This window comes from Papaver somniferum, chromosome 1, assembly GCF_003573695.1.
Source record: "Papaver somniferum cultivar HN1 chromosome 1, ASM357369v1, whole genome shotgun sequence".
NCBI classification, from domain to species: Eukaryota; Viridiplantae; Streptophyta; class Magnoliopsida; order Ranunculales; family Papaveraceae; genus Papaver; species Papaver somniferum.
In genome coordinates this window covers 221,725,200-221,751,262 of record NC_039358.1, presented here as the reverse complement: position 1 = coordinate 221,751,262, position 26,063 = coordinate 221,725,200, and the positions used below count along the sequence as shown (strand labels likewise).

At 36.8% G+C, this 26,063-nt stretch overlaps 3 protein-coding genes across 3 annotated transcripts; 2 read left to right on the top strand and 1 right to left on the bottom strand.

The window, feature by feature from the left end:
- The first annotated feature begins 129 nt into the window (after positions 1 to 129).
- LOC113337298 (50S ribosomal protein L24-like) lies at positions 130 to 3,890 on the top strand. The gene is made up of 5 exons (XM_026583019.1): positions 130 to 318; positions 440 to 535; positions 2,963 to 3,066; positions 3,194 to 3,330; positions 3,590 to 3,890. The coding sequence occupies exons 1-5, from the start codon at positions 259 to 261 to the stop codon at positions 3,670 to 3,672; spliced, it is 480 nt and encodes a 159-aa protein (XP_026438804.1). The 5' UTR covers positions 130 to 258; the 3' UTR covers positions 3,673 to 3,890.
- Positions 3,891 to 12,083: 8,193 nt separating this feature from the next.
- LOC113316657 (bifunctional purine biosynthesis protein PurH-like) lies at positions 12,084 to 16,848 on the top strand. Its single transcript, XM_026564812.1, has 13 exons — positions 12,084 to 12,247; positions 12,356 to 12,468; positions 12,577 to 12,685; positions 12,786 to 12,861; positions 13,052 to 13,148; positions 13,550 to 13,652; positions 13,749 to 13,882; positions 14,196 to 14,373; positions 14,469 to 14,623; positions 15,161 to 15,370; positions 15,461 to 15,808; positions 15,939 to 16,065; positions 16,485 to 16,848. The coding sequence occupies exons 2-13, from the start codon at positions 12,358 to 12,360 to the stop codon at positions 16,634 to 16,636; spliced, it is 1,800 nt and encodes a 599-aa protein (XP_026420597.1). The 5' UTR covers positions 12,084 to 12,247; positions 12,356 to 12,357; the 3' UTR covers positions 16,637 to 16,848.
- A 6,831-nt stretch (positions 16,849 to 23,679) lies between these two features.
- Positions 23,680 to 25,733, bottom strand: LOC113337291 (GDSL esterase/lipase 7-like). The gene is made up of 4 exons (XM_026583004.1): positions 25,458 to 25,733; positions 24,695 to 24,825; positions 24,053 to 24,560; positions 23,680 to 23,956 (listed from the first exon to the last, which is right to left on the bottom strand). Exons 1-4 carry the CDS (start codon positions 25,720 to 25,722, stop codon positions 23,742 to 23,744), a joined length of 1,119 nt encoding a protein of 372 aa, XP_026438789.1. The 5' UTR covers positions 25,723 to 25,733; the 3' UTR covers positions 23,680 to 23,741.
- Positions 25,734 to 26,063: the final 330 nt, after the last annotated feature.

Here is a 26,063-nt window from a genome sequence, read left to right as displayed (position 1 = left end):
TTTGTGGGAGGTGATTTAAATACTTAGAAAAAAAATTTATAAACACGTGGCAGAAGCATGATCAGTTAATATTTACAGCCCAAAATTGTTTAAGGGGTGTCTCAATCTCAATAAATCCTTGGGCTAAATTCTTCGCTAGTTGAGCTGTGAGAGAGAGTAATAATACAGTTTCAGAGAAAACCCCAAAAAAGCCAAAACCCTAAAACTCCATTAGAAGAAAAAGAAGAAGGGGTTTGAATTTTTCAGTCTTTTTAGACAATGGGTTGGAAAGCAGCTCAAAAGCTTGTACAAAACTGGAGGATTCTCAGGGGAGATAATGTATATAACCTATAATTCATTTACTAGAGATCAATTTTTTTGAAGTGTTTTTCCTTTCATTTTTAATATCTTTAACCGGAAATCTTTAATTTTATTTTGGGTTTTTGATTCTGTTGTATAGGTGATGATAATCAGGGGAAAAGATAAGGGAGAGACTGGTGTTATTAAACGAGTTGTTCGTACTCAGAATCGTGTTATTGTTGAAGGCAAAAATCTTGTAAGTTCAGTTAAATTTCACTTTTTTAAAAATCTAATTTGATGCCTATGTTGCTTTTAGATAATTTGGTATTTGTGACGAACTCAGTTTTAGGATATGAGATCGAATTTCGTGGTGTAGAAAAACTTAGACTTTAGAACTTGAATCGAATTTAACGGGCTTCAGTAGATCGGGAAATGCGTAGAGTTAAAACTTTAGAGATTGAATTGGAGTTATCTTACTTCATTACATAAGGAAATAGGTAGATTTGGGGTTGTGTCTTATAATAAAAACCAATGGTTTGCGGAATTTTACATTGCTGGCAAATTTTCATTTTGTACAAAACGTATTGGACGTTTATGTGTGGTTGAATGTGTAAAAGTGTTGATCCCGTATGATAGTACTTATTGTTGTTTTGGATGTATAAGTTAACTGAATTTCAATTATGCCTTTCAAATTTGGTTTAGTACTTGGTACTTTTCATTTTTTGGAGTTACTGCTCAACTGTTATTCATGGATGCGCTTGTTGAAAGATGTGGTAACTAAGAATGTAGCTTGGATTGTTTAGTAAGATATACCAGGATTTAGTCATCAAACTCCGTGAACCATGAGATAACTCTGACTGCAATGACAATGTTGATTTCTCTTCACATGTTTCCACAATAGAATATACCATAATGGAAGCTGATGAGGACGCATCACACTCACCGAGTTCATGCTTATGTTTCTTCACTGTAAAATAATTTGGTAGTAGTGAACAATTTCAACTTTAGGATATGAAAATGAATTTCGTAATTGTGTCAAAAGTGATAAAAACCTTCGACTTGCTGAGTTTTACATTACTGGCAAAATTTCATCCTTAACTAAACATTAGACTTCCAGATGGAGATTTATGTGTCTTTGAATGTGTAAAGGTTTTTGATCCCGTACGGTAGTACTTGTTGTTGTTGTTGTGGATGCATAAACTCTTGTGTAACTAAATATCAAATATCCTTTTCGAATTTGGTTTAGTACACATGCCTTCTTATTTGGAATTACTGCTCAACTGTTATTTATTGATGCCCCAGTTTGAATTATGCGGTAACTAAGATTGTAGCTAGGACTGTTTAGTTAGCTAAACCAGGATTTTTGTCATCCAACTCCGCAAAACCATGAGATAACTCTGACTGCAATGTAAACGTCAACATTGTTGTATTGATTTCTCATTCACCGAAATCCACAATATGTAAGAATGTGCCTTTAATGTCTGTTGATGAAGATGCGTCATACTCACCGATTCCATGCTTATGTTGCTTCAATGTAATATAATTTAGTAGCAGTGAAGAAATTCAATTTTAGGATATGAGAATGCGTAATTGTGTAAAATGTGATTGCTTTAAAGCTTGACTCAAATTTAACTTATTTCTTAGACCGAGAAATACATATGGTTAAATTCAATGACTGGTTTTTACATTTCTGACAAAAATTCATTTTGTGCCAGACATTAGACTCTCTACGTATGTGTTTGAATGTGCAAAGGTTTTGATCCCGTGTGATTGGAAAAGTGATATTTTCACTTTTTCAATTTGGCCTATTTTTAGCTAAAAATGAAAAAGTGAAAGTATCACTTTTCCTCAAACGGAGGTAGTATCAGTTTAGGGTCTGTGTAGTATCTTATTTCGTGTAAGGACTTACTGCTCAGCTGTAATTTATCTGTACCCTAGTTGAAACGATGTGGTAACTAAGAGTGTAGCTTGGATTGTTTAGTAAGCTAAACCAGGATTTTGAGAATATACATTTGATGGCAGTTGATGAGGATGCATGACATATTGGTTAATCTTGTTTCTTTAAGGCTTTAGTTACATCAAAGTTCATATGTATTGGACTGAAAGCAATGTCATTGGCCCTTAAAATTCCTTCGATGCAATATTTATTTCAGCCATAATGTTCTCATATTTTCTGAGTCAACATTAAATATCTCTGCATATCACCATTTTGTGGATCCCTCCGTCCCTAATAAGATGACCTAGTTGTAGTTTGCACAAATTTTAAGGCAAGGAGGAAAGTGAAGTATATTTAACTATTTTTTACAAATATACCCTTATGGGCAATAATTAGTAAAATTTAGAAACGATTTATCTCTTAAACTATACCACGGTTTTTTATAAATTTTATACCGTTGAAAAGCATTTTAAAACACCTACGCAACGAATATAAACATGACTATCAAATTATACATATTTCTTATAGAAAAAATAATCAATTAAAAGGGTAGTTTTAGAAATATCCCTTGATTAGTGAAATAGGTCATCTATTTATGGGACAAAGTTTAAAACCAAGTAGATCATCTTATTAGGGACGGAGGGAGTATTTGATGATCTTGCTTTAAATTGAGCACGATATTGGACTGCACAGAAGTATTACTTTATTTTGAAAAGATGAATACTGAATGTTGTCTCAATCTTACAGGTAAAGAAACATATCAAACAAGGACAAGGTCACGAGGGTGGAATTTTTACTGTTGAAGCCCCCCTTCATGTTTCAAATGTTCAAGTTGTTGATCCTGTCACAGGGTACAGATGCTTTGTTATTACCAAGCATTTATCCGATTCCTTTATCTCACAGGGTACAGATGCTCTACAAAATTTATCTTGTATCTGCTAGTTTACCTAAGTTCGAGGTTGTGTTTGCTTTATGCAGGAACCCTTGTAAAGTTGGAATCAAATATTTAGAAGATGGCACAAAAGTTAGAGTTTCTAGAGGAATCGGAGCCTCTGGATCCATCATTCCTCGTCCCGAGATCTTAAAAATTAGGACCACACCAAGACCCACAATCGGTATTTATCTCTGTTAAGCCTTTTCATTCTTATAAACTCATCTTTTGTAATCTTCTAGGGACAGCATGCCTGTTATCCCGTAGTATTTCTCGCTTTCTTTTACTTTCTCCGATAGACGGTTTGACCTGTTTGATGTCTTTCTTTTCTCCAACAGCATGCCCCATGTTTTTCGACTATACTTAGTTCAGTTAATCCATTTCATGTTAAGATTTGGTTAAGCGCAATCTGATGGATGTTTTGGTTTGTATTTATGTTGCAGCTGGTCCAAAAGATACCCCATTGGAGCTAGTGACGGAAAAAACCTACGACTCCGCCACTGGGAAGGGAATGCCGTCTCTCTAACAATCTTTTATTTTAATTTATCAGCGAGAGATCGTAAAATGAGTTAGAAATTAGAACAAACTGACATAAATTCGGTTCATTATATCATAAATGTTGGTGGCTTAGTTCTTGTTTGTCAGAGTTTTTGAAGAGCTGTTTCTAATGCCACAACTATTAGTTGTCACAAGTTCTGGAAATGACAGTTTTTGAAATACCTGGTGCAATCTTTTTTTTTCCCAGTTTCATAGCATTTGTATTCTTATTTCAGATTTTACCAAGCTACTCTCATATGCTTGTTTTCTTGATCTTAAGCCCCAAAATCCACCTCTACACTCAAAAGCAAATCATTTTAGTATCAATGTCTAAGCACACGACCGGACGGCAAAAAGATCAAGTTTTTTTTTCTTCTTTTTTCCGGTAAGCCCATCCAACTTCAATTCAGTCAGGATGTCAACTAAAAGTACAATCTTTGTCAAAAGTAGGTTTATTTAGGGGTGTAAATTGGGTCAGGCCGGGCAGCCCAGCCTGTTTTCTACTGCAGGCCTCATAATCAGCTACCCAAAGAGCCCGTCAGGCCAGATAGAAGCACTTATTTTGAGGCCCAAAACTTGCCCAAAGCCCATTCTATAAGCGGGCCAGGCCAGGCAGGCCAAACAGGCTTCGGGTTTTTTGAGTTTTCAAAATTCTGTAATAACTGATTTAACTTCTATTTATGATATAGAGATTAAATGATCTATAGGTTAAAATAATCTTAAATAATTAATCTTCTAAATGTAAAATAGAAATGAAAATAAGAATTTTAATCCAAAATATAAACAAAACAGATGACAATTTGCTTTAACATTAGAATAAAAACCCTTAAAAATTTTAACGGATACCAGGCCGGGCTGTTCGGGCAGGTACCAGTCCAGGCTATTAAATTTTTGGGAAAGCCCGAGCTCGCCCATTTAAACTAATCAGGCCAGGCCAGGCGGCCCGTGACAGGCTGCAAAAGGGTTTGGGCTCATTCGGGTACAGGCAGGCTCAGGCGGGTACGGACAGGCCGAGTATTTTCGGGTATTATTTACACCCCTAGGTTTATTCCAAAATCTGGACGGTCTAGATAAAAGCTGAGAACGCCGTTTAAAGAACCTCGCGTTTTTAGGGGCCACCCGAAAGGATTTAGGGCCATCAATTTATACCCAGCCAAAGACTCTAGTTAAGGGGTACCCTATATGATATTGAAGTTACATAAATGCCCTTCTGGTAAAACTGTATTAAAACCAAATCAAAAAAAATTCTACCCATTTCAACTCTTCTTCTTCCAGTTTCATATTATCTTCCGATTGTGGAAGAAAAAAAAAACTTTCCCTCGTTCTTGTGTTCAACCGAAACATCGTCGCGAATCGTAAAATAAAAACATCGTCGATTCGTTTATAAAACACTGGATAAGGGAAATGAAACCCACAGACCTAGAACCAAAAACGTTGCTCGGGGTATCGATCCAAAGATTGGGATTTTAGCAAGAAATAAAGAAATTGTTGCTGCAAATGAAGAAGAACGCGAAGAACGCGAAGAAGAAGTACCCGTCGATGTAGTCGGTGGTGGCGATTCCGATAGTCAAAAACTTCGTCAACTTCAAATGGCCCCAATTAGGTAAGAATCTATCATTTTTGGGGTTTATTTCGCTTTAATTCGACGAATCGAGAAAAAAAAATTCTAGGATTTTCGGTTATTTATCCAGATTCGGGCGATATTCATGCTTATTTACTTCCGAATGTAGTCGTGTTCTTCATTTCTCAAGAACGTCGACAGTATTCGGGAGAAATATTTGATGGTTATCGGCCGAATATTGTTGGCCATATCTTCCTGGATACAAACTGGTAATAATTGGTAGTTTAATGAATTTTTTGGCTCCCGAATATATTTAAGTAGACACACAGTATTCGGAAGTACACTCACTACCGAATATATATATATATATTGAAAAAATCTCAAAATTTCTGATATAGGAAAAATCTCATTTTGGGGCCAGTATTTATTCAGAAGACAATATAATGTTTTATACCTCCGATTGTGTAGGATAAAATTTTAGAGTTTCTGAACTCCAATTGATGAATATTCGGTTGTAAACATGTTTAGTTATATTCCGATTGATTTTCATTCGGGAAAAATATGTGTCTTCTTACTTCCGAATTTGTTCATTCGGGTTATAGTTGTGTACTTTGTCTTCCGATTATGTAGGATGAACAATTTAGAGCTTCTGAACTCCAATTGATGCATATTCGATTGTAAATATGTTTAGTTAGCTTTCGATTGTTTTGTATTCGGGAACAGTATGTGTCTTCTTACGTCCTAATGTGTACATTCGGGTTATATTTCCATACTTTGTCTTCCGATTGTATAGTTTGTAAATATTGTTCCTTTCTTTGTTGTTTAGAAAAAGTCGAGAAAGGAGGAAGAAAGTGACAGCTAGTGCTAGGAGGGAAAGGAGTGCCAAAGATAATTCAAGTGCTCAACAAAGCTTACAAGAACAAAGCAGTCAACAAGGAGTGCAACCAAGTGCTGAACAAAGTGTAGAACAACAAGGCAGTGAACAAGGGGTGCAACCAAGTGTTGAACAAGCCGCTCAACAAAGTGCAGAACCAAATGCTCCACAAGTTACACCCCACCGTGAAATTGAACCATTTGATCCAGTGCCAAGAGTAGAAGAAGAAGGACAACCAAGTGGTACCCAAAAAGCCAAAAAAGGAAAAGATGGTGTAAAGAAGGATATTGCTAAGAAAGCATCACATCTTGTCCCTCAGCACTTGAAGAAGAAGGGTATTCCAGCAGGAACAATCCTTGGGCTACCGGTGGATGGAGGAAAATTGCTATTTGGATACAAGGACTCATGGTCCAGAGAAATATACGAAACCTAGGTAATAAAATTACTATTTTTTATTAATGTATTGTCTATGTGTTATATCGTAATATTTGTATTAAGTATTTTTTTATGTACTTTAATAGGATCATCAAGATGCGGTACGTCTACTCAAACCTACCGCCGCACCAACAAAAATGCTTGCGTGGCCTTTATCCGGTGAATGTGAAAGGTTCAAGTCAATTGTTGCCAACTCGGGGTTAGCTAATGCCGCCGAGAATTCATTTTTGGAACATGATTGTGTGGCCATATCGGCGTTCGTGGAGAGAATGTATCCTGAGACCGATACTTTCCATTTGTCGTTTGGGGAGATGACGATTACCCCGGATGATGTTGTGCAGATTCTTAACCTTCCCGACCAAGGCATAGCTGTGAAGTTTAACTACACAAAGCAGTTAAGTTGGGCACAACTTTATGCTCTAACTAAAAAGTGCTTAGGTTGGGATGAAGAGACAACAACAGCAGAGTTTAGGAGGCATGCAAGTTACAGAACAAGACAGATCAACATTACAGCTTTGATGAATATGTTCCGGGGCACCTTGGAGAAGGAAAAGAATGGAACGTTAACTGATGAGCAAGTGAACCACGCTGCCACCGCATATCTCCTTTGTGTATTGGGATGTGTCATATTCCCAAATACTTCTGGCAACCGGATCGACGCCAACCTTATACAACTTTTGGATCCTCTCCATGAAGTCGGTGACTATTTTTGGGGCACGGCATGCCTAGCATTCTTGATGGAAGAGTTGATAAAGGCTTCGAGGCTAGGAACCTGCCAAGTTGTCGGGAACGTGGCTCTATTGCAGGTTTTTTCTTTAACTCTATAACTCACTCTATAGTTATTCGGTAGACAATACATATGATGCATATTCATAACTCCAAACTATGCATATTCGGGAACATGTTACTTAGTTTTACTTCCGATTGTTTAGAATCGGAGTTTAGTCTTGGGGAGTTACTGCCGAATATATAGGCCAAAGTATTATAGGTTACTGAACTCCAAATGACGCATATTCGGTAGGAAATGATCCATCTTTGTTTCCGAATGTTGGTTATTCGGTGGCTAGGTACTTATTTTGTTTTCCGATTATATATAATCGGAAATATTCTTTTGATATTAGAACCGAATATACAGGCCAGAAAAACTATAGGTTACTGAACTCCAAATGACGCATATTCGTTAGGAAATGATCCATATCTATTTCCGAATGTTGGTTATTCGGTGGATAGGTACTTAGTTTTATTTCCGATTATATATAATCGGAAATAATGTTTGGAAATTACTACCGAATATACACAATCTATTTACTAAAACTTGGTTTCTTATGTATATAGGCATGGATCTATGACCACTTCCCTATCCTGAAGTTGGTCGGAGAGAACCCGGGGTGGTGCAAAGGTACTCCTATAGGAACAAAGTATATATTTGAAGACAACCGTTCTAGGACAAAAGAGCAGCAGTTGATTCGCATGAGGGAGATTTTGGACCAATTGAAGGCCTCGGACGTATGCTTTGATCCATACAAGGAAGATCGAGCCAGTGGGCATATAAATGTTCGGTCGGACTTGTCCCTTTATTTTGGACCATTGTGGCACCCCACAGGATATGTGATGTATAACCCCTCTAGGGTGATGCGACAACACGGTTGTATACAACATCAACCTGTGGAGAAAATGGGGGATTACTACAAATTGGAGTTGGAGTTGTGCTCTTCTAGTGGTGACAATCTCACGATTGTTCACACAGGCCCACCTACTGTTCTTGATAACTGGGATAAGAGGAATGACTTCATTATCGACACTGGTAGACGAACCACCCGAGGTGATGAAAATTCTCCAGACTATATGAGTTGGTATAACAACGTATCACATCCTTTGGTTATCCGTGAAATCAAATCCAACACTACTGCGGCGGGTTCAAGTTATAATTGTATCATCAAAGACAAACCAGCTGGTTATGATAGACTGGTGCGTGTTCTTATATTTTTGTTCATTTTATATTATTCCTATAAATCTTAGGTAATTACCGTTTGATGTTATGTCATTACGTATAAAAAACAGGTGAATAGGTTCAAGCGTGTTTCCAAAATGTTAACTGCATGCCTGAAGAGCGGAGATCCCATGCCAGCTGAGAAGATCAAAGAGGCTAGAGACCTAGTTGATAATATGGATAACGAAGATTATGCTTCCCAGTTTGGTGAGAAAGTCACGAAGAGGCATCCTCCCAAGGTGGCAGTATCAAAGACGGGTAAAAGAACTCGAGCTTCATCGAGCGCTGAAGGTGCTCCAACTGAAGCTGCTCCAACTGAAGGTGCTCAAACCCGTGGTCGTGCAGGACTGGGAGGTAGTCACGGTCCATCAACTACCGGGGTGTTTGGAGTGAAATTTAATTGCTTCCAAAATGGATGAATATCATTGATGTCAATCACTTCAACATACCTACCCAACTTATGACGACACGGGAGTCCAATACCTATCATATTCTTGCAAACACAAACCGTATTCTCGTCATCATAAGTTTTATATAACTTCAATTGTTTCATCATGCGATTTATTGCCCATCTTGAAACTTTATGAACAACTCCCCTTAGAAGCAATTTTTCCTTAATATGTTCCATCGGGAATTGGTGTACACTAAATTGCATACATTTCCTAATCTTTACGAGATCACGATTGGTGAATTCATAGATTGCTTCTTGGATCGACACAACTCCATTTTGACTACCAATTAGTATTTTCTTTAGTCGACCATGAGACCCCTCCAAAATGCTTTTTGCTTCGTTCTTGAAGTTACGATATTCATATGTCCATGCAAACACAAACCTATCCTTAATCGTTAACCATTGTTTTTTACAATACTCAACCGGTTTTGGGTAGTCCATGCCGTATTCATCCTCAAATTTCTTCAAGTTACATTCGTAAATTTCCTCGGTCATCGACCAAACGATTTTGTCCCATGCTTTCATGAACATTTTCCAAATAATTTCATCCTCCTTCCACTTTTCTTCAAATAACATATCCTCTTCCTTACGTTCTTCCACGGTTAATTTACTAATGCGCTCATCCTCTTCCTTTGACCTCTTGGTTCCCTTCCTTGGTCTTTTAGCTTGGAAATTATGATGGCAATTGGTTTTGAGATTGCATTGAATGTGCCACGTACATTGCGAGTTTTGGGATTCCGGAAACACTACCGTTATTGCATGCATTAAGGCTTGATCGTTATCCGTTACAATAACCCTTGGAAAATTATCACCGTTATAAATGGACCTCAACGTCTCCAACATCCAAATGAAACTCACATTGTTCTCATGATCCATTAAACCCCATGCAATCGTAAACGTGTTTTTGTCCGAAGTATGGCAAGCAATGTTCAACAACGACATGTTATACTTGTTTGTCTTATAAGTAGCATATATCAACAAAATTTGATGAAAGCATTGAGCCAATTGGATCATTTCGGGATGTGCCAAGAAAATACAAACCACTATACCATCCTTTTCTTCCCTTCTCAAGGTGTAGCCGTGTAACTCCGCTAACCACTCCACTTTCGATGTCATACCGTTCTACCATCTCATTCAGTCCTTTGATCGTAGCTAGGGCCGACTTAATTGTAGACAAAGAAGACAAGTTGTCGGGGTCGTCCAACCTTTATTTTACTTAAGATCGCACTCGCTTTTTGGATCCGCATAGACCTCACCGTATGCATTTGATGTGGTTTTAACTTGGCAACCATTACATGTCCAATTAAATCCAACGTATCATCATGGTTGTGACAACCGTTATCAACTTTATACATTTTATACTCTTTACCTTTAACACCATCGGGCTTATAGGAGACAATCTTAAATGGGCATCCTATCTTCTTGGTATTTCTTCTGTATTTCCTATTCGTCTTCCGTACGTACTTACTATTCTTTCCCCCGTGACTCTTTCGCGTCCCACCTCGCTCACAAATCATTTAAAATCGAGTGTCACTAACATGATTATTTTGAACTACCACGCACATGTTATCTTTTGCCTTGTTCATAAGCCATTCCTTTGCCTCCTTCTTACTTCCAAATGTCTAAACGTGCATAAAAAAAAAACAAATCTAATAAGCATAACCATTTAACATAAAAAATTTGAAAAAAAAAAGTAGTAATGAGTATACCAAATCGTTTGCATAGTATATGGAAGTGTCGGGCCTCAAATGGAAATCATCAACAAACTCTTCAACGGCCTGCATATGAAAGCAACAAATTATTATACAATAATCGGAGGTTATTAAATAATTCAAACTGCCGAATATACTATATTCGGAATCCTATCGGTTACCCAAAACACCCGATTTATGCAAATGAATGTACACAGTTTACTGAGTGCAAAAAATGATATAATTGGAAGCTAAAATATATAGTAAAACAGCCGAATATAAATAACCGGGAGATAACTTTAATCGATAAACATCCGATTTTCAAGTTTTCGGAAATTTTATTTTGAGGCCACTGTTATATTCGGCAGCCAAATAATGTTAAACTATTACCGGTTGTAAAGGATAAGAATACTGAGTTTTGAAATTTTTTGAGGAATTCGTTTTTGGGGTCATCCGGGGGTAAATAACTCTACATAACTACCAAATGTAGATTTTTTTGGAAAACCAGTTTGGTGTTTTTTCTCATATTCGGCAGTAAACTACTATCTTGGAACTACCGAATATACATATTTGGTACTCAGTGTGTTATATTCATAAGTTTATTCGAGAAATTATCTACCGAATCTGGGTAGTTCATGACATTCAATGCATGCAATAATCGGTTTTTCTTGTTTACAAAAGCACACAAACGCATGCAAATCGAGTATTTGAGTTTCTTACGAATATAGGCTTTACATGCATATAGGCTTTACATGCATATAGGCTTTACGAATATAGGCTTTACGAATATAGGTATTTGAGTTTCTCAATACCTGTGTTTTACATGCATCGTTAGCTTCAATATCAGGCGATTCTCCATTTTCTTCCATGAAAGGGTCGTATAGGCTTTCCTCTCCACAAAAGTTTGGATCATTCAACATATACCCCAAATCATCTTCTCTAAACGGTCGTGAACCCTCAACATTTTGTTCTTCGCCATGATTCTCACCTTCTTCTTCATATCCATCCATTTTTGTAGTGATAAAATGGGTTTTCCCTTTTTTCCTTTACCTTCTTCTCTATAACTCTAACAACTCAAAAATGAAAAGGAAATGGAAAAAATGAAACAAAAATCATTCTAATACTGCACCGACTACAATCGGAAGTCTGGGTAATATTTTGGCTTCCGATTGCAATCGGAGGATAAAAATGTTATCATATCCTCCGAATATATAAGGGTAATTTTGCCATTACGAATTACGCGAGATAAGGACTGGCTACATTTTCCATTTAGGTGATCTTTTTTGTTTTATTATTGGCCCTAAATCTTTTTTAGTGCCCCCTAAAAACGCGAGGTTAATGAAAGAAAAAACATTTGTTTAGAGCAAAACCCTCGATATAAAATCCCACCACTTCATCATCATCATCACTCCCCAAAAACCCCACTGTTAAAAAGGGGTCTGCTTCTACTCCCACCACTACACACCCTAAACCCTCGAGATTTTTCATTCTTCCCAGAGCGCCTCCAGCAATCTTTCACAAAGACCGGCAATCTGTTTCACAAAGAAGATAAGAAGAAAAAGGTACCAACTTTAATGGGTTTTCCTTGTTTTTCTTCTGTAATGAAAAACCCTTTCTTTCTATTGAGTTTATTTGATTAACTAAATTCTGGGTTTGATTTCATTTTTTAGGAATGTTGGGTTTTGCTGCCACCGCCGGTAACACTGTCAGTACCGCTTTCACTAACGGAATCTGTACTCTCCAGTTCGTCAAGGCTCACAGAGCCGCCTGCTCTCCTCAAAAGGTAAATTTCAATTACTTTGTAGGTAGAGAAATAAAATGATTTTTTTGTTGGGAATTAGTACTTATTTTTAAGTTTGGGTTGTAATTCTTGGTTTAATTGGTTTTTCAGGCATCAATTTTGTATCGGATTCCGTCAGTGTTTTGCCGAAGTAAGGTCAGTTTAGTGAAAGCAATGTCTGCTGCAGTAGAAGCATCTCCAGCAACAACTTCATTAAAAGGTTGTTTTTACTAGTTTCTCTTGAAATTTTATTGGCATGGGGAAATTTGTTTTGATTTTGTATGAAATCTAATAAAAATTCATTTGTTTTGTATCTTCAGGCAACAAGCAAGCATTGATATCGGTGTCAGACAAGCAGGATCTTTCTTTACTTGCCAATGGACTTCAGGAATTAGGGTGAGTATTATTTTCCCTTTGTTAGTTAATCGTTTATGTTCTTTTATTCGATTTTTTTAAGTTTGTGCTGCGCATCAACTGGGTTAAGCAATTCTGGTTTGTTTATAAGAATTATGCATTTCTTATGTCTCTTGACAACAATTTAGCTGCTATAATATGTTAATGTGAGTATGCTTTTTGATACATGTAGGTATACGATTGTTTCAACCGGTGGAACAGCGACTGCTTTAGAGAAAGCTGGAGTTTCAGTAACCAAAGTGGAACAAGTTACTAATTTTCCTGAAATGGTAAGAGCTGGGGCTTCCTTTTTAACTCTTAGCGTTTTGGTGGATTATTTTGCAAATGTACATATAGACACAACTCACAAGTAACTCTAGATGCTAAAATTTTCTCTTTGGTCGCAAACAACTATTGGTTAACAGCTGATCAGACCCATTTCTTAAAGATGATCTGTAAGAGTTGGGAAGCCACTAAAAATAATTTCTGAAATTTGTACGCAACTGCTACTACACAGAACCTTTTTATATTTGAAGTGACAAGTTGTGCTCTCCATATATGTTGATACAACTGAGGTTCTGTTAGTATCAATACTGATGGATCTTGTTTTTCATTGCAATGAAGAAGCAACCCGTAAGTGAAGCCTTGATTTTTGACATGGAATTTTGATTTGTTTCTGTTTTTACTGCAGCTTGATGGCCGTGTCAAAACTTTACATCCCAGCGTTCATGGGGGTATTCTTGCTAGAAGAGATATGCAGAATCACATGGATGCTCTAGATAAGCATGGGATAGGTGAGTTCTTCTTGACATAAAGACTGTTATTGGGAGTCATTTTGGTAGGTCTAGATCATAGTATTTCATACTGATTATGTTATATGTTTCTCGCAGGGACTTTTGATTTAGTTGTGGTAAATTTGTATCCCTTTTATGAGAAAGTCACTTCTAGCGGTGAAATTACATTTGAAGATGGAATTGAGAACATTGACATTGGTGGCCCTGCCATGATCAGAGCTGCGGCAAAGGTAGGAGCAACATATTACTGATCAATTAGGTTTTTATGTCGGCCGCCAGATTAGTTCCTTGTGTAAATCTGGTCTTTTTTGGGATTCTACATAACTTTTGTGTCTGAGGCATGAAGTATTTCAAGTATACGTACACAGAGTGACAGAAAAACTGGTTTTGTAACCTTGGCTCATGATTATTAGATTATGAAGTACGACCATGCATTTATATAGACTATAACAAGTGTATTTTTTCAGTCATCTTGTTCTAACTTTTAATGTATGGTTCTGATTATCTCATTACTTACTTTTATTGGTCATGTGTTTTCAACAGAACCACAAGGATGTACTCGTAGTTGTTGACGCCGGAGACTATCCTGAACTCTTGGATTTTTTGAAAGGAAATCAGGCTGATACACATTTTCGTAGGAAGCTCGCTTGGAAGGCTTTTGAGCATGTTGCTTCATATGATTCCGCAGTTTCAGAGTGGCTATGGCAGCAGATTGTAGGAGGTAGAGTTGCATTTCATCTTCCAATTGTTTGTCTGAAAATTAGTTGTTAAAGGATTAAGTGGGTTTTAATCTTCTTTTTTTTTACGTGATGCTAGATAAATTTCCTCCCAGCCTTACCAAGAGTCTGTCAGACAAACGGTCTCTTCGGTATGGTGAAAATCCCCACCAGAAAGCTGCATTTTATGTTGATAAGAGTCTTTCTGAGGTTAACGCTGGAGGTATTGCCACTGCAGTCCAGCATCATGGAAAGGTTAGTTAACTGAACTTTGTTTTCTTGTTCTTTCTACTGGTTTTAACAATTACAGTTAAAAAGATTCTTTAATTGCTTATAAGAAAGGATGGTTGCGATTTGTGTGTGCTTTTGTGCAATTTAAGCTCCCCTGAAGAAAAATGTAATCTACATCTTTAGTTGAGGTGCCATAGTAAGCGGTGGAAGTTCAAATGAGCGAAGTATACGATATAGGATTGTATCTTCTTAGAATGTACACGATTTTTATTTGCTAGAAATCACAACCTTACTTATTTAGTTATTTTCTAGGTCGACTGACTAAGACATAATAAGTTGTACATGCCGTCTTATGATGTACTCAACAGATTTGTTCATTTCGTTAGTTCTGGTGCAGCATCCTTGTTTATGAAATCTAGCCTTCACGAGTCTCAAGCTAACAACTCGAAATATATTTCTACTGTTTTCTTGCATATATGTACTACGTGATCTATTTTGTTTACTCTCAATACATTTTAATTTTAATTTATTTGTGATTGTTCTTTTTTACTTTACGTACAGGAAATGTCATATAATAACTATTTAGATGCGGACGCAGCTTGGAATTGTGTATCAGAATTTCCAAAACCTACCTGTGTGGTTGTGAAGCACACAAATCCTTGCGGTGTAGCATCTCGGGATGACATTCTTGAAGCATATAGGCTAGCTGTGAAAGGAGACCCAATAAGTGCATTCGGTGGGATAGTTGCATTCAACGTAGAAGTTGACGAGGTAAGACATCAATGAGGGTTAAAAAAGTGAAGCTCTTTGTGGTAAATGTGCTGGTAGATCATATATTAATTCAAATTTTTGTGTGTTAAGACTTTGGCGAAGGAAATCAGAGAATTTAGAAGCCCAACTGATGGCGAAACAAGGATGTTTTATGAGATTGTGGTTGCTCCCAAATATTCTAAGAAAGGTCTTGAGATTCTTCGTGGAAAGTCAAAAACCCTGAGGATTCTTGAAGCAAACAAGAATGAAAAGGGAAAACTCTCGCTCAGACAAGTTGGTGGGGGTTGGTTAGCACAAGATTCTGATGATTTAACTCCAGAAGACATTGATTTTAAGGTAGTCTCTAAAAAGCCTCCAACAGAGGACGACCTTTCCGATGCGAAATTTGCTTGGTTGTGTTGTAAGCATGTCAAGAGCAATGCTATAGTTATTGCCAAGGTTGGTCTTTCTACTTCTGGAATCAACTGCAGCCCATCAATATTAGATTAACTTCTTGTTATTTTGGTTTTTTTTAGAGCAGATTCATTCTAATATTTCTTTCTGTGCTTTCCTATTTACTTTTATTCAGAACAATTGCATGCTAGGAATGGGTAGTGGGCAACCAAATCGCCGAGAGAGTCTAAGGATAGCTTCGCAAAAATCTGGCGAGGAGATTAATGGAGCAGCTCTAGCCAGTGATGCTTTCTTCCCCTTTGGTAATGGCTCATTTTAATAAATTTTCTTTGTTACACAATATACTTTGTGGCACAACACCGTTTGCATATTGCCAATTTGATCCTGTTCTATGTGGTCTAACAAAATCCTTCCCTAGAAATGGTCAACTCCATCATCCTACTGGATATAACTTATAAGTCGGTATAAACAGAATGTTGGGGGTAAAATATAACCTGTTAGTATTGTCGTATAATTCACATTCCAAATTAGATCTGAGGGTTGTCTCCAGTTTGTTAACTGCTTAATTATGAGTTATCCACAAATCTTTGGCAAAACTCTGCAGAACCTATGAAGTTGGGTATTGTTCATCTGAAAGTATGCATCACATAATTATATTACATGGCTTGTTAATATGTTTGTGATTCTAATCTGGATTTCTACTCTTGCGCTTGTGGTTCAGCTTGGAATGATGCAGTAGAAGAAGCTTGTCAAAGTGGGATTTCAGTCATCGCAGAACCTGGCGGTAGTATGAGAGATCCAGATGCCATTGACTGTTGTGATAAATATGGTGTCTCTCTTCTCTTCACCAATGTTAGGCATTTCAGACACTAGTTTGTTTTACTAGGTGTGATGTAGCTGACCCCCATCTGTCAAACAGTTTCCTATTTTTTCAAGTTTTTGTCCGAAAGTAGGTTTCTTATTTTAGTTTGAATCGAATGCGAGGTTACCGTCATATTGTTCAACTGCCTTTCTATTTGGGTGTTTTTGTATGCAATTTAGTAAATTCCTTACTTGGACTACGTAATCTTGAATTATTTTTGGTCCGTTGGAACTAAAAAAACAAAGCTAAGGATTGGAGTTTTAGTGCTTAATGCTCTCCAAAAGTCCATGCGAGTTGAAAATGGATTATTTTTTTTGATAGGAATAGAAAATTGTATTGCATCATCAAATCGCAACAATCAATTTCTTTCTAACGAGAGTTGACAACCACAAAGGTGAGGTTTCAAGACCCAAAAAACAAAAAAAAATAGGACTAATTCTAGCTTCCTTTGCCAGATTATTGGCTACCTCGTTTGTGTCCCCAGGGACATGACCACAACACCACTCATTAAACCCATTTAAAAGTTCCCTACAATATAATATTATTAAATTATTCTGCCATCTCACAGCCTCCTACAATCTAATATTATTAAATTATTCCGCCATCTCACAGCTCGGTATTGCCGTTAATAGCTCTAACTACATTAAGACAGTCACCTTCCATCTGTAACTTATGGATACTTCTTTTGGCCCACTTTATAGCCTCCAAAGCCGCTAAAGCTTCAGCCTGCTCCTCATGAGCACCATGCTCCATGGAAGCTTCCAGTTGAAAATGGAATTGGTCCAGAGCATTTTCTTTCATTTAGAAGTAACTCATTCTTGGCCATTGGACTTGACCATCGGGGCTAGAGTCTGCTTGTTTGCGTTGCAGAGAATGAGAGAAAAAAATGAAACTTTTTGCTAGGACAAAAGACTTTTATTAAACTTAAACAGGATTTACAGATGTTTGAAAGAAGTGAGGAGGGTCATCCGTAACATTAAGATTTCTATCTACTATGATTTGCATATTTTTTCTGCTAAGAGGAAGAGACAGTCATCTAAAACAGACCTTTACTTTTTATTCAGATAAGAAATGATAGCATCACACTTTATGCAAACACTCTTCAGCTATATCCAGTTAAGTTAGTCTGAAGCAGAGCCATACTTTCAGCATCCTCTGGATTGTTGGCAAACCCTGAAATATCCATTAAAACGACACCCACACAGATGTATTAGTGTTCTGGTCAAAAGAAGCATCAAAGTAAACTAGAATACAGTCTTGTGGAAGAGTACAAGTATTATCAGTATCCCTAGTCAAGTGTTGCTGACCAGAAGGGATGTCAACATAAATTAGAGTGTTTAATAGCATATCTAGCTGTGGTTTGGGAATGCAACTGTTTATCCTGGAGATGGCCTTTTCAGGATCCAATTTTGATTACTAATGTTAGAGTTTATGTCTTCAAGGACATAATGACCAGCAGAACAGACAGATCTGGAGAAAGCACAGTTGAAAACAATGGTTTCAGAATTTCCAGATTTTTACATACATCATCCTGGTTATGGTTGAATCTAGCAAGTTTATTCCTAGTGTTATGTATGTACATCTCTACAGGAAGAACTGAACTCTAGGAAGTAATGGGGATTATACACAGACTTGACAGTAAGCTCACCAGATTTATTGTAAAAGCTTATCACTACCAGAAAAGGGGATTCTCATATTGCAGATTTTTTTGACAATTTTTGGTAGTGAAATAATCTTGAATTAGAAAAACATTCCAACTCCAAGCATCTGAGTTTATGAAATCTACAACCCTATAGTTAGGATTATAATGAAACATAAGGCAATTTCGGGAAACTAGACATTTCATTTATAATGAAGAATATGAATTTTTTTTTGGAAAGTAGCTTACCTAATCTTCTTCGCTGGAGCTGGGCAATATAAGACGGGGCCGGCTAGAACGAACTTGATACTCCCCATCTTCCATTTCTTCCGGGGTGTGGGGGGGGGGGGGGGGGGGGGGGGGGTCACTACACTTTCCCTAAATGGATACTTAAAGCAATACCATATTCGAGGTAATTCTCTGCTGTCTACATCAGAGTTCAATCTCCTCCACGTTTTGCAGCCATCACACCTCACCCAATCTACCAATTCCTCACCAGGTTGCATACTTGGACCCTAAATACATCAACACTTGGAACCGAAAACAATGTAACTTTTCTTTTTCTTGGTTTTCTATTTAAAACATAAAGTAATGATAACAGAATTACCACTGGATCCGAGTTTTTGAAGTTTTTATCCCAGTAATTGTCGAAGGTTTCCGCTAACCACCTCTCCAACTCTGTGTATGCGTTGCAATTGTGGAACTTTTGCTTCGTATCATGCAGGGTCTTCTGATCCTGCAAAATGATGAGTTTCAAATCTTTGCACTTGCATAAAAAAATACTACAAAGCATCCGTAAACTCTTATACCATCAACTGCGAAACCTCAATGGCGCCAATAACTCCTCGACCACTGCCATTTTGCATGTTACCGACCTTTTTGTAGGCCTGATAAACACAACATCAGCAGTAGATAAATACGCAGTTACATTACAATAGCAGAAGCATTTAAAAATTTGTGGCAATAACAAACAGAGATAAACCAAAGTGATGTAACGGCAATACAACAACTGAAGTTAGAGCGACTGATATTAATGACATCATTCCTGGTGGTATTGCCACGGAAGCTCAATTGGCAGCTGGTGCTAATGCTCATACAAACTAAGGGCGAACAGAAAACAAAACTTTCAGTTGTTCTCATGGATGCAACATCCAAATTCTTGCCCAAAGTTTAATGGAAGCTAATTAAGGAACAACCCTAATATGGCTACATACCCTGGTGGTAGTATTATAGCTTACATTTACAGTAGAATTGGAAAGCTAAGGGATGAAAACTTGTTACCAAGGATCCTACTAAATTCCCCGTTAATCAGGTATAGCTGGAGTTTGCAGATATGTGAAGCCAAGGGAATGATATAGCAAGGTCTCTTGATTTTTGGTGAAAAGTGTTGAATACATTACCTTAAACAAAATTTGTTACCAAGGATCCTTATAAAAGACAGTCGCTATTGATAAACAAAATGTGGTCAAGTAGCTCACCTCTATAAGCCTCCCATTCCAGTACAAGAATATTCCACAGTTGTTCTTGATGTGCTCTTTTTCTGAAAAGCCTAACATCACCAGTGGCCCCTTCCCCATAACCCTCTTTTCATTCACCTCTTTGATAGCGAGTACGCTTTCCCATGGATTATCAGCAACCTTTAAGAAAAAAGAAGCAACTATCAGTTAACAAAACCAAGAAGAAAATGACAAATTAAACTTATACGTAAAACAGGGTTTACCTCAATCCCTTGGATTGATAGCTTTAGAGTAGATTTCAGAAACAGAAACTCCAAATAAGACTTCAGTGAGTGCTGATCTGGCCTAGAACTTTCGCCGCGGATCAGAATGTCGTCTTTGCTCCACTGTAATGCATAATCCCTGGTTCCTTCTTGTTTGGCCAATTCCCAAATTAAAATTAGTGTTCCTTGACCCTCACGAAACTTCTGAAACATTTCACCGACAATAAACTCATCGAATGGTGAATGGTCTTTAAGAGTCTTCATATTCTTCTTATTGGAAATCGATGGCTGAAAACTTTCGTCTCTAGAATATGAGACCGAACCGAGAATAAGTAAGAGGGTTAGAACCGAGATAAGTTTTGGTCCAGATTTTGTGACTCTTACGGTAGAGTTTGAACCTCAAACCTATAAGGAAGCTATGACTTCTCCGGAAGATCCCTTCTGGGAAGAAGCTTCAATAAATGAGTCGGAGTCCATTCAGCAAAACGAAACTTGGAAGCTTGTAGACTTACCTCTTGGTAGTAAAGCCATAGGTTGCAAATGGGTTTTCAAAAAGAAGCTTAGAACAGATGGAACTGTAGATAAGTACAAAGCTAGGTTGGTAGCTAAAGGCTTTAGACAAAAGGAAGGATTAGATTTATTTGATACTTATTCACCGGTCACTATAATCACTTCTATTAGGATGTTGATTGTATGATTTGCATATACATCAAATGGATGTCAGAACTGCATTTTTATATGGTGAATTGAGCGAAGAAATTTATATGGACCAACCTTAAGGTTTTGTTGTGAAAGGTTATGAAAACAAAGTATGCAAATTGAACAAATCTTTGTACGGTTTAAAACAAGCACCTAAACAGTGGCTTGAAAGATTTGATCATGTAATGATATCTAATGGCTTCAAGGTTAATGAATCTGATAATGTGTTTGCATTAAATCTGTGGATGATTCTCATGTTATTGTGTGCCTGTATGTTGATGATATGCTCATATTAGGCAGTAACCTTGATATTATTAATACCACTAAGAGCATGCTTAACGAAAATTTTGACATGAAAGACTTAGGCCATGCTGATGTAATCTTAGGGATGAAAATCAGAAAGACGTCTGATGGATATAGTCTTAGTCAATCTCATTATGCTGAAACTGTATTAAGAGATTTAATCATCAAAATGCTAAACCTTTATCTACTCCTTATGATCATGCTTGTAACTTGAAAAAAGAACAAGGGTGAGGGAATTTCTCAACTCGAGTATTCTCGCATTATTGGCAGTCTTATTTATTTGATGAACTGTACAAGACCTGATATTGCATACACTGTGAGTATATTGAGAAGGTACACTTGCAATCCTGGGAAGGATCACTGGAATGCTCTCGACAGAGTTCTACACTACCTGAGAGACACTTCAAACTATTTCTTAAGTTTTGGAAAGTATCCTGCTGTGCTGTAAGGGTATTGTGATGCCAACTATAATTCAGACTCAGATGAGTGCAAATCCACTAGTGGGTATATCGTACATCTTCACACTTGGAGGTGCGTCTGTATCATGGAAGTCTTCCAAACAAACATGTATAGCTCGATCCACTATGAAGTCAGAGTTTTTAGCCTTAGAGAAAGCTGTAAAGGAAGTTGAATGGATACGAGCTTTCTTGGGAGGAATTGCACTCTGGCCCAAGCCAGTGTCTTTGATCGCAATTCACTGTGACAGTCAAGCTGCTATTGGTTGCGCTATGAACAGTGTATACAACGGAAAGTGTATACATCTATAAATAAGACACATGACAGTGAAACAACTACTCTCTACTGGTATTATCTCTATAAACTTCGTAAAGTCTAAAGATGATATTGCGGATCCTTTGATGAAAGGATTATCTAAAGAGGTAGTTAGATCAACGTCGAGGGGGATGGGACTTAAGCTCATAGAATAAATCACCATGAAGGATCCTTGTGAATGGAGCTCGAAGATCAAGGTTCAATGAGACAACTAATTTATGGTGATACCAAGACAACACTATCTTTGTCCATCCCTATGGTGTAACTGTGTGATAGTGCTACCTGCATGATCTAGGATGATTTCTTAAGATCTTAATGGGTTCCATGGATTTGTTTAAAGCGAGGTGTGACAGGAGACTCTTAATGGACTCACCTATGTGGATGTTGGAAGTGGGACCACTTCCTATGAGAATTTGAGTTGATTCTCTAGAGACATTCATTAAGTCCGGGATTTACCCCACGACCAAAACGGGCACAGCCGCAAGAGCTTGGCAGCTTTCGTTTGGGACATCAAGTGTGGTTGTTATTTATCAATTGCATTCACTGTTGGCGGTTCAAGACATTGTGTTTACCATTACAACAAGTAGTTCTGGTAACCTCTCACTAAGTTAAGGTTCAATCTCTGTGACACCTTAGCCTAATTTTGATGTCTCTGTTTTCTCGTGCTTTATCGATATGCATGTTTTATCATTCATGTGGGGGATTGTTAGAAAAAACGTGTTTTGTTTTTTCTTTTGAATTGATAAAACCAAAAGTTATTTTTTGATAAAAATAAAAGATGTCTGATAAAAGCAAGAGTTTTTTTTTATATATATATAAAAACAAAAGTTGTTTTGTGATAAAAGCAAAAGCTGGTTTTGATAAAAACAAAAGATGTCTAACAAAAAGTAAAAGTTGTTTTTCTGAAAAGTTGTTTTCTGATTAAAGCAGAAGCTGTCTTTCTTAGTTCCTGTTTTCTATGCGTCAGAAAATGTTTTTCTCAGCCTTTTTCTGTCACGCGTGAGAATCCTTTATTGTTAGTGACGGGTCATTTTATGGTTGACTATAAAAGAGTTTTTCAACTCATTTTTGAACATACACAGACGAGAAAATATAATTTCTTCCTCTCTGATTTTTTTTCTTTGTTATTATCTTTGTTTCATTGTAACATTTTTCACTTCTTCATACTTCGCCGCCAAGCTCTTAGAGTACTCTCTTTGTATGCTACATTAAGGAGTACTATCAGTAGTTGTATCTTGGACGCATCTCGTCAACAACTATAGCATATCTCTACAAGAGGAGTAATAGGCGATATTGCCTTTAGGTCAGCGTATCTCATACGTGTCTCTACTATTTTTTGCTACATGTATCATTGCATCTCCCGGAACATCAATCAAATGTCGGTTTGAGCTAAGTATTATTTCTCAGTTAATTAAGATTGTTGTTACTACATCCAACAGTTAGATCATAACCAACGTGACGCATACATTCCCCCATGAAGAGCACCACTATTGGATTTTCTCTATTTCTGTGTACTGTGAGATATGTCATCCCAAAAGATCGGAGAACGCTTTGATGTATCTGCCTATACTTTCCTAGGTGAAGTTCAACTAATTTCACGATAACATCGAGAAGATGATGAAGAAAAGAAGGTAAAGTGTAAGAGCGAACAAAAAGAAAATCAGAATGAAAGCCGGGGAGACTCCTGGAGAGTGCAAGTGGTTATATCACACGGGCACATGTTGTTTTAGGGTTTGTGAAATTGACTATAGAAAGTATGACGGAGGAATATCAATTCAATCGAGATAGAGCTTCAGCGCTTGTTTGCGTTTTGTTTTCTCAAAGTTTGCCTATGTGGACTACCACCTAATGTTGGGAGCATTGGAAGCACAAAAATTAGGAGTCATAAATCATTTTCGGAAAGAAAGCTAAACATATTCAACCGAATCACAAAATGAATTGGAATATATTTTTCTGATAACTATGCTAAACTCAAAATAAACTATTAAATACAAGCTAATTGGCGAATATTAATAGGGAAGCAAGTCGATGAGCCATCAAAGCAATCCTTAGCAACTTCGTAATTTACTCTCTGAACTGGATGACCTACGTCCCAGTACAAGTGAGCATTTCTATCCTCGCATGGTGTACCATTTGGAACACAAGGTCCAGGTCCATTTGGTCCCGAAGGACAACATGGCGTACTTCCTCCGGTATATCCTAATATAAATAATAAATAATTATTAATCGGTAGGTTTATGATAGCTTTATACAGTAAAAAAACACTCTATAACTCCAAAACAAATGAAAACTTACCATATTTGAGGGGAGATTGGTTTTGTTCATAGCTCTTCTTGAAAACAAGGCCATGAATGAAATTCGAACCTTGCAAGGTTGATGCAAGTTCTTGAGTCATAGTTGTAAGTCCCAAATTGAAAATGTTAACCAAATTATTAACACTTTCTAGACATGGGGTGATTGGTTTTGGAGTTTCCCTACCAACTATTCCTGGTGCACACCCAATAGGACCTAACTCAAAAACTACAAATTTCCTTGCCCCTAAATTGTATAATCCGACTAGCTGATTCTTGAGAGTTGATATCACTAGGTCACTAAATTGTTGAGGATTATATGTTCTGCTGCTATTGTAATTTGCTGGTTGGAGATAATTGTTGATATAGTCATTGCTACCCATTTGAAGCACAAGTATGGACTTAGATAAATGTTTTGAAATTTCTTCTTGGGTTTTCAGTGATTTGGGCAGGTCATCTTTTACTGTTCTCTCAAAGTAATTTACTTGTTCTTCCAAGCACAAGGTGTCTCCCTGCATGCAAACACAAAATCAAAACTAATCACATAAGATGGATTAATGAGCAGTTACCAAATTTTGAGAACGTTCATACCTTATAAACTGAATATTTTTGTAACTATTAAATGAATTAATAGTAAAAAACGTACTATTAAAGTTCCTGTTTCTGGAAGAATGCCAGATGCTCCCGAAGCATAATTTATACCGGTTATTGTTTTGCTTTTCTCCTCTTCCGATAAACCTAAGTACGGTGGTAGATATGGCAATCCAAGCCATTCGGCTATGGAAATAAAGAAAATTAGAATAATGGGAGAAATGAATTAAAAAAAATAAATTCTCTCTTTATAATTTGTTCAGAAATGTGCAAATAAGCAAACTATTACACCATTTTGCTAACTATTTTTTTAGTCTGGCCATTGAAAAAAATCATTTTGTATCTCAACCTTAGTCATGCACATTTGCACATAAATCTTTAAAAACAAATAAACAACTCGTTAATTAAACATACACAAAATTGGTTAAAAATACCAAAATCAACAATTCCTGGGTGAAATGGACAGTTAGATTTTGATACTGTTTAAATGGAAAAAAATGTAAAAATAGGCAGGATGTAATCAGTTTCATCGTGCCCATTTTCAAATATTTTTTCTTATTTTTAATTTACACAGGATGTATCCAGTTTCATCCTTGCTATTTTTTAAATTTAAGCTAGGATGAAACTCATCCTTACTATTTTTTTTGGTCATTTCACCCAAACTATTTTTTACTCGTCCATTTGAACCGTGATTTAAAATATTTCGACAAATGACCCATTTTCCGTTAAATATAAAGAATTTGCAAATCTTGAAAGAAAGAAAATAAAGAATAATTAATATGCAAAATTTATTCTATATTATCTGGTATTTAAATTACCGAAAAAATCGACAGTAGTTTTGCCATTGGTGAATCTCCCAGTAGGTCCATTTGGAAAATCAACTCCATACGGCAGGTAATTGGCTTTTGCTAGTGTTTGAAGATAATTGTTGTTCCCACTGTCGACCAAAGAATCACCAAACACATATAATGCCGGTGCAACAACAGGACCTTGATTACTAGTAGATTGTTTTCCAGAAATTTGATGGGATTGAATAAGAAGAAAGAAAGAGACAATAAGGATGAACGCAAAAGAGAAGTTCATGGTTCTTTGGGTTTGGTTTTGAAGGGTTGGGAATGAATTGTGTGTAGTTATTAATAGTGCGGGAAATCAAGAATGGATGGATAATCTCTAATTAACTTTCCTAGTTTGCGTATACAAAAGATTTTGTATTTATTTTGTATACAAAAGATGTTTTTGAATCGGAAAATGGGTTATTTGTCCAAATATTTTTAAATCACGGTTCAAATGGACGAGTAAAAAATAATTTGGATGAAATGGTCAAAAAAAATAAATAGCAAGGATGAAATTGGATTCATCCTAGCTTAAATTTAAAAAATAGCAAGGATGAAACTGGATACATCCTGTGTAAATTAAAAATAAGA

What these genes read in the sequence shown, in the direction of transcription:
- LOC113337298 (XM_026583019.1), top strand. Translation starts at nt 259, where the DNA reads ATGGGTTGGAAAGCAGCTCAAAAGCTTGTACAAAACTGGAGGATTCTC. An exon ending in TTGTTGAAGGCAAAAATCTT is followed by an intron (nt 536 to 2,962) that starts GTAAGTTCAGTT and finishes TCAATCTTACAG; the next exon opens with GTAAAGAAACATATCAAACA. An exon ending in GTTGTTGATCCTGTCACAGG is followed by an intron (nt 3,067 to 3,193) that starts GTACAGATGCTT and finishes TGCTTTATGCAG; the next exon opens with GAACCCTTGTAAAGTTGGAA.
- LOC113316657 (XM_026564812.1), top strand. Translation starts at nt 12,358, where the DNA reads ATGTTGGGTTTTGCTGCCACCGCCGGTAACACTGTCAGTACCGCTTTC. An exon ending in AGCAACAACTTCATTAAAAG is followed by an intron (nt 12,686 to 12,785) that starts GTTGTTTTTACT and finishes TTGTATCTTCAG; the next exon opens with GCAACAAGCAAGCATTGATA. An exon ending in AATGGACTTCAGGAATTAGG is followed by an intron (nt 12,862 to 13,051) that starts GTGAGTATTATT and finishes TGATACATGTAG; the next exon opens with GTATACGATTGTTTCAACCG.
- LOC113337291 (XM_026583004.1), bottom strand. Translation starts at nt 25,722, where the DNA reads ATGAACTTCTCTTTTGCGTTCATCCTTATTGTCTCTTTCTTTCTTCTT. An exon ending in CAGAAACAGGAACTTTAATA is followed by an intron (nt 24,561 to 24,694) that starts GTACGTTTTTTA and finishes GTTTGCATGCAG; the next exon opens with GGAGACACCTTGTGCTTGGA. An exon ending in CCAATCTCCCCTCAAATATG is followed by an intron (nt 23,957 to 24,052) that starts GTAAGTTTTCAT and finishes TATTTATATTAG; the next exon opens with GATATACCGGAGGAAGTACG.